At 39.2% G+C, this 8,642-nt stretch overlaps 1 protein-coding gene across 1 annotated transcript; it reads right to left on the bottom strand.

Annotated features, from left to right (window-relative positions):
- Nucleotides 1-5,254: 5,254 nt before the first annotated feature.
- ndufb11 (NADH:ubiquinone oxidoreductase subunit B11) lies at nucleotides 5,255-8,323 on the bottom strand. The gene is made up of 3 exons (XM_084365625.1): nucleotides 8,100-8,323; nucleotides 6,221-6,351; nucleotides 5,255-5,462 (listed from the first exon to the last, which is right to left on the bottom strand). The coding sequence occupies exons 1-3, from the start codon at nucleotides 8,271-8,273 to the stop codon at nucleotides 5,330-5,332; spliced, it is 438 nt and encodes a 145-aa protein (XP_084221751.1). The 5' UTR covers nucleotides 8,274-8,323; the 3' UTR covers nucleotides 5,255-5,329.
- Nucleotides 8,324-8,642: the final 319 nt, after the last annotated feature.

The raw sequence follows: 8,642 nt of genomic DNA, 5'->3' as shown, positions 1-8,642 counted from the left end.
TGTTTTCAAACTCGAGGACTACTGAAAGGCTGTCTGATTTCACGCCCTTTCTTTGTGTTTGCAGCCTTGTAGCTTTCACCACCTTTCCCCCTTTTACTTCTTGAGCTGTCTTATCTGTCAACATTACCAAAGGTACATCATAATTAATACCTCTAAGTTTTGCTACTTTTCCTGGGACATGAGCGCTGATTTTTTTTTTTTCCATTTAATGTATCTGCTCTGAGGAAATTATCTCTTTGCATCTGATCTTTTGCAATGATCAAAAATCTCCTGTTACTCAAGTATTTAGCAAACTTGATCTTCCCCATTTATTTTTCAATTGCTTTTGTCAGTTTCAGTGGATGCAAATGTCCCCCTTTTTTGTGAACACTATTATTACCTTCCATTCTGTTTGTTCACTCTCCCTCCTCATAGTTTTTTTTAAAATTTTTTTAGCCATGTCGCCAGCCTTCAAGCCAGAAGCTGTACTACCAGAGCTGTCACTCCTATTTCTCCTCTTTCTACTGACATCCTGCCATGGTATAATATCACTATCTCCAGTAGGTGATTTGTTAATTTTTAACAGGGGGGATGGCCCAATGGGAGCACCAACCTGCCCTGACACACCTATGTACACCTCCCAAGGACATTGTTGCAGGACGCCTTAACCATAACTGTTACATTTCTAATTCTACAGTTCCATTTGATCCAGTTATCTTCCTTCTCTCACTACTACAATTGTCTTTTTATAACTGTACTAAAGTAATGAGTGAATACACCTTTAAATTGTATGCAGTGGACTGAGTTTATTCAGGCAGGGTTTTCTCATGTTTCTCACAATACACTACAAGCAGGGTCATTTTAAGTTACATTACCCCTTGGAATTTTTTTACCATCTAAATTCCTTGAAGGACACACAATGAACATTGTGCAAAATACTAGAGCCCGACCGTTTTTTTTGGTAGGCCGATTATCGGCCGATATTAGCCTATCACAGCTATATCGGTATATATATCGGTATCGGCAATATGAAAACCTTATATTTAAAAACTATAATGCAGAAAAACATGTTTGGGGTAATTTGAAATTGCCCTAATGACATAGTTTGTCCAGCAGAGTGCGCTTCAATGGGGATAAAACAGCTGGTGTCAGGAAATGTAACAGCTACTAATGGTTCAACTATAAACCAGGACAAAAATGACAATTACCAACATAACATAAGCCACCGTGTTCTAAACAGGCACACTAAAAGTAACTTTTATTTTAGAACATAAATAGCAAAGTTACTATTGCGATTAAACTGTCAGAAAAAACTCATATCTGAAAATACTTGAACATTACTTTAAATAAACATGAAATATTTACACCCCTGATATAACCAGCAAAGGGAGTGGAGTCTATGAATAAAGAACAAGTCTGTGTTCTCTGTGAAAATCATTTGAGAGAACCCCAGCGGGAACGTTTCAGAAGCTGAGCCTTTTGTCTGCCAGATTTTGCTGACTTGCTCAGATTTTGTTGATCTGGTCATTTTTCATTTTTATACAATCGGGAGTCTGCACAGGGTGTTTTATTTTGAAAATTGACCGGATGCTCTATGCCGTTCCTGTGTCTCTGACTTCCTGCCGGCGTGATCTGCTCTTTGGAGCTTGTTGCGGCTTCCGTCAAAATAGACCAGGCAGCCGGAACGCAAAGCAGCCGTGCACGGCTCGACTCTACTGTGCGCCGGAGCTGTGATTTGTAACACACTATCTGCAACTAGGGGATGGAGAGTGATGGCATGTTAACAAGGGGGATGCTTTTTGGTAATTTTGCTAACAAGGGGGACGGCATCCCCCCTCATATCGCCTACTGACTATCTCCATCTGTACTGTCACCCATGATAGTTACAATCATGGTACAGTTCTTGCTAATCCGCCAATACTCCGTTCACTTCTCTCTCGCACCCACATGCTCCAAACTCCCTCCACCTGACACCACCGCAACCGTGAAGTGTAGGGTGAGAGGTGCGGTGGAAAAGTCAAAAAAGATTAATCATGTCTTTTTCTAACTTTCCTTCACCTCAAAGGAAAACATCATGAGTCAAGGTAAGATGTGAAGCATCAATTTCACATTAAAGTGTTTACAGGTCTTGAGGAGTACTACTTTGTGAACATAAGTGGAAAGAGAAAAAAAAGACATCTAAAGTTTAATGTGTCTTTCTTAGCACAGTACAAGCTGTTATAATAATATAATAAGTTATAATTGCTTTTTTTAGTGTTGGATTGAATGAATGTATTGTTTGAACTCATTGCTAAAAGCAAAAATCATAATTCAATCATGTTTTTTCCCCCTGTAATTTACATTTACATTTATGGATATAGACTGTGGCTAGGCCAAATAATAAAATGAATAGGTTAGGTTAGGTTAAGACAGAAATTCTTCACAGTTGGGCAATGCAAAACAAAACAAAAACAGACAAACAAACAAGTATACACTATCAGTCAAAAGTTTGGAAACACCTTCTCATTTAATGTTTTTTCTTTATTTTTATTATTTTCTACATTGTAGCGTGTCAGTGTTAAACAAACCAGAATATGATTTATATTTTATATTCTTCAAAGTAGCCACCTTTTGTTTTGATGACAGCTTTGCACACTTCTGGTATTCTCTCAATCAGCTTCATGAGGCAGTCACCTGGAATGATTTTCAATTAATAGGTGCCTTGTCAAGAGTTAATTTGTGGAATTTCTTGCCTTCTTAATATGTCCAATGAGACCATCAGTTGTGTTGTTCAGAGCTAGGGTTGGTACACAGTTCAATACAGTGAATAGCCCTATTCAACTACTGTTCTAATCGATATTATGGCAAGAACCACTCAGCTAAGTAAAGAGAAACGACAGCCCATCATTACTTTAAGACATGAAGGTTAATCAATCTGGAAAATATCAAGAACTTTGAATGTATCTTCAAGTGCAGTCGCGAAAATCCATCAAACACATGATAAAACTGGCTCTCATGAGGACCGCCCCAGGAAAGCAAGACCAAGAGTTACCTCTGCTACAGAGGATAAGTTCATTGGAGTTACCAGACTCAGAGACCACAAATTAACAGCACCTCAGATAAGAGCCCACATAAATTCTTCACAGAGTTCAAGTAGCAGACACATCTCAACATCAACTGTTCAGAGGACACTGCGTGAATCAGGCCTTCATGGTTGAATTGCTGCAAAGTAGCCACTACTGAGGAAGAACAAGAAGAAGAAGAGAGGTGTTTGGGCCAAGAAACACAAGGAATGGACATTAGACTAGTGGAAATCTGAACTTTGGTCTGATGTGTTCGAGATTTTTGGTTCCACCTGCCATGTCTTTGTGGGATGCAGAAAAGGTGAGCAGATGGTTTCTACATGTGTGGTTCCCACCGTGAAGCATGGAGGAGGAAGTGTGATGGTGTGGGGGTGCTTTGCTGATGACACTGTTGGTGATTTATTCAAAATTCAAGGTACACTTAACCAGCATGGCTACCACAGCCTTCTGCAGCGACATGCCATCCCATCTGGTTTGCGCTTAGTAGGACCATCATTTGTTTTTCAACTGGACAATGACCCCAAACACACCTCCAGGCTTTGTAATGGCTATCTGACCAAGAAGGAGAGTGATGGAGTGCTGCGTCAGATGACCTGGCCTCCACAATCACCCAACCTTAACCCAATTGAGATGGTTTGGGATGAGTTGGACCACAGAGTGAAGGCAAAGCAGCCAACAAGTGCTCAGCACCTCTGAGCTCCTTCAAGACTGTTGGAAAACCATTCCAGGTGACTACCTCATGGATCTGATTGAGAGAATGCCATGAGTGTGCAAAGCTGTCATCAAAGCAAAAGGTGGCTACTTTGAAGAATATAAAATAAAAAATATGTTCTGTTTTGTTTAACACTTTTTTGTTTACTACATAATTCCACGTGTTCCTTCATAGTTTGGATGTCTTCAGTATTGATCTACAATGTAGAAAATAATACAAAATAAAGAAAAACCATTGAATGAGAAGGTGTGTCCAAACTTTTGACTGGTAATGAGTATACATATACAAAAGTTTCTGGACGTTCATAACAGAAACTACAATTCTAATCAATGTCCCTCTTAAATCTTTTTTGAAACAGTTTTGTAAGATTTTTGAGTTTCAAACAAATTTCCTCAACTAATTTTGATTTCCTTCTCAACTCAACTCAAAATGTATTTATATAGCACATTTAAAAACAACCTTAGTTGCCCAAAGTGCTGCACAACATACATAGTCAAGTGCTAGCAATATAGATAAAAACAGCATAAATCATTAACATAGAGTAACAATAAGATAGGGCAATAAGAACAATTACTTCCTTACTTTATTGGTGATTAAGAATAGATTAGGTAGACGCCAGACATTGAAACAAAGCTTCTTTTCTTGAGAACTTGAGCAGCCGTTTTCATTGCTGCCACAGATAATTCCGACTATTCAGCCGCAATCTTACATTTAGATCATGATTAGCATCTCTAACAGCAAAACACAGATAACTGATGCTGAAAGGAATTTAAAAGACCTTATGAATCAAATTTTATTACACACCCTTGTCATCCGTCTGGGAGGGTATCATTGTTTAAAAATGTAATTTCCTGCTGCCACAGGGGGACACTGACTGTAAGCAAATATTACATGTAAATGTGTTCAGAACCGGATTCTCATCAAACGTGTGAAGTTTGGTGCAGATTCAAATCGCAAAGTTGTTTAGATTGCCCTGAAAAAACTTGAAATCGATCTGGTCAAAGCTGTAGGACGAGTTGGTTTAAGTGCAACAAGTGGTAAATCACCAAATATGGACAAATAGGCAACATGAGACTTATTTGTAGGTCTAAGTGCAATACAAATGTGTACCGAATTCCATACACGTAGGTGAAAGTAGTCCCAGGGGCGACGTTTTGGGAGGCGCTAGCGAGCCATTTTGCCCCGACCATGACCCAAACCCAGAATTTGAATTTTGTGCAAAGTTTTATGAGTTTTTGAGAATGTTTAGGCCCTCAAACAGCGATTTACTTTAGGCGTGGAAAGAATAATTAACAATACATTGTAGTGACACAAAGCAGACTCTCTTCAAAAGGTGTTTCTGTTTAAATCTTATTTAGAAATTACATTACTGAAAATACTGAAAATGAGGAGATTAGGACATTCATAAGGGCATTAATATTTTGTGTAATGGAAACACTGCAGATTTAATTCCTGATTCAGAAATATTCAAACTTCTTTTTAACAAATCATTGTCCACACATAATATTTACATCATTTATTCTATCATAGTGAAATTCAACAATCAATGAAATACAGCAAACCGATGTTAGACAAACTATTCCTCTCTTCCACCTGTGGGCAAAGCAATCTTGTTTCGGTCGTAGTAGTCCTCCCCTATGAGAGGAAGACCTTCCTTCTCTCTCTGCTGGATCACACGCTCTGCCTCCCTTCTGGCCCACTGCCGCATGCTGGGACACACGCACACACACACACGCACACACACGCACACACACACACACACACACACATACACAGTAGAAATAGACAGAGAGAGAAGAATTGAGTTAGAATAGGAAAATTCTCATAACCGACAGTTGAAGCTTGAGAAACAGCACTTCAGCATCGAACCCCCTCCTCAAGGCTGCGTCCTTTTCCTCTGTGCTCTGCTCCCTGTATACTACCAGCGGCAGTCAACACTCCATCAAGCTCACCCCCCATCACTTGTTTCTGCATTATGGTACTTCACTGAGTGGGTAGTGCCACACCGTTTCATACATGTTTACTTCAAGATACTTCAACACATCACACTGTTATGATGTCATACGTTTTGTTTGTAGTTGGCACCTCCATTACATCTGACAAACTGTTACACTCAAACTGTGGGGCAAGGCAAGTCTCACAAAGTGCCAATTTCTACATAATGTTGCTTTAATAAATGTTTTTGCAATCTCTGGTTCAGTCAGAATTTCGACAAATGTTTACACTGCACATGGCTAATATTTTTCAATATCAATACATTATTTTGGTAAAGTAATTCAGGTCTGCTTTTAAAAACTTAAGTCAGACAATGTGGTTAAGTATTTTCTGTATAAAGAAAATATCAGAAAGGAGAGACTTTAAAACCACGGCTTAGCAAACTATTACAATGGCATCAATCAAAATGTCTTGGCCACTGTCATCTCATCTTGGACAGCAGATGTGAATAGATGAAGAACTGAGAACTCACCCATGATCTGGTAAATAGTGGATAAATGTTCCTCCGATAACAAGGGCCACTGAGACGCCAAAGAAGAAGCCAACCTTCATGTTCCACTCATCCACCACAGGGTCACTGGAGAAGCCATGGTAGTCTGGATTCTGACAAAACAAAAATCCAATACAGTACAGACTTTGTAACTGATTTCGGTCATATTTGGTGCCACCTTGGATCAAGACGGACAGGAATATTCATATTCATTGATATTAAACTTCAGACACTCTCTCCTGTGGGTTGTTGCATTCTGCTTCCTTCTCCCGATGTTCCCATTGGAAGTAAATAATTAATTATTGCATAAGTAGTCATTTTTTTTACTCTGATGCACCTATAAGATACCCCAAATAACGGTAATATAACGGCCACTTTAAGTGACAGAACAATCTAACAAAGATCATCTGTGTCTTATCACAGCGTGAAAGGTGATTTTTAACTTGTTAGTCAATTGTAACACATCTGTAAATTAGCCTGGTGCAGGTAGTAGGTCTGTGAGAGAAGCAGTAGTGAGGCCTGCGAGTACTGTGATGGAATAAACTGGTCTAAACTCAATGTCCGGGCTTCGCCACAGTTACAGACCATAAAATTCGAGAGTACAGTGGGCTGTCCAAATTCACAATTCATCAAGTCCTTAAGGGGCCTCAAGCACACTTTGTGCAGACTATCAAAGACCAGGACTTTGTTTAATGAAGATTACTTATAAACATTGGTGTAACAATGACAGGGAAACTAAGACTAATAACAGTAAAAAGCCATATTTTATTCTATTTAATATATTGATATGTTTAGGCCATATTGAGATTAACAATAGATATCTCAGTATCTACTCAAAAGCACTTCATAAATGCTTAGCCTGGGCGACAAAGCCCAATATTATTACATTTTTGACCAAATACCTCATTATTGGTATTGTGTTAATACTGTAGGAATGACTTTTGGTATTTTTACAAAATAATAACAATATTTAGTACAATAATAAGTAATATGGATACTATGACAAAGCCAGTGGGACAAGTGGGTAGAACAAGTAGAACAGTCTGGTAAGTTCACAAGATGACAACACTTCACTGTAATGCAGCTTTTAAAAGCAGTAAAAGACAACACTTCTCAGCTATATGACTATATAACCATATTAACAATCTAAGATGATATATAGTCACATATCTCAATACAGATATAACATCATGGTGACAGAATCAAACAACATTGTAACTGCTGCCAACTGTACCTGACCTACATTGTGACAAGAGGGTGAATGCTATTGTGGCCAATGTCATGTTTGTTAGTTTGTTTAGTATTGTGATTAAATTGATGTTTTTTGTTATACTAAAAGAGTACCGTTATGTGTCATCTCCAAACCGGGTTCAGCTCTTTTGGACTGGACAAGACGAGAGTGTATTATTAATTTAAATCCATTTAGTAATCTTTAATATAATTGTATTAGCAAATAGAATGGTAATGACAACAAACACAAGTACTACATACAAAAAAAGATAATACAAGGGGATCAGAGCAAAGACAGAAATCATAGATCAGTAGAGGGTACAAAGGCTCAATGTAATTTAGTAAATGTGTAATAATTCAAAGAGACATCCACAGTGAGGTAAACCAACGAAGCTGCACTTGTCAGTAGCCTGAGTTGACTGTAGCGCTGCAGCTACCGTAAGCTAACTAGCGTTAGCTGATACCGTCTACTGCGTCTGTAATGTTACTCTGAAACAGTGACGTGCCTTTTAGAGCATGTTTTGATGGATTAGTTGGATTACCACTGGCTGCATGTCTGTGTATGTGACATGAACCTGACGTTTGTTCGGTTTGTTAACGTTCATGGAGACTAGCATGGGGAGGAACTCACCTTGACATACTGGCTGACCTCACCGTGTCCAGCCTTCTCCGCTGCGGGGTGCAACTCCGTCACAGCGGCCGAACCAGCGGTACCGGTCGGTTTTGACTGAGAGACGAACCGGGCTGGTGGATGAGACAGTAATCGGGGCAAAGCGGGCCCGAACCGTGACAGTCGGGTCAACATTTTGCCAGTTTGTGAAGGATACCGTTGACCCGGAATAGGAAACAGGAGCTTTCATTCTACTTCTTCTGTACTTCGTAGAGATTAAAGCGCGCATTACCGCCACCAAGAAGTGGTCATGTGTAGTGCATCATCAAGATTCTGCTGTAGATGTGGGTAAGCTGCAAACACTGTACACAAGCAGGAAAACTAACATTCATTAAGGCTGCAGAGCCTCTGTAGGAAGACATAACATGTCCATAGTCAAGCTACGTTCTCTGAGTGCTAACTTTTTTCTATGCCATCTACATAGTCTGTTGTATATGTGGTCAAAGTCTACATATTAAGTCTTTTCAGGATGTCACTGTCATCCTGGGTGCTTGGTAAATTACT

Source organism: Pagrus pagrus (assembly GCF_965226575.1).
Source record: "Pagrus pagrus genome assembly, chromosome: 11".
NCBI classification, from domain to species: Eukaryota; Metazoa; Chordata; class Actinopteri; order Spariformes; family Sparidae; genus Pagrus; species Pagrus pagrus.
This window is presented reverse-complemented; position numbering and strand designations above follow the sequence as displayed.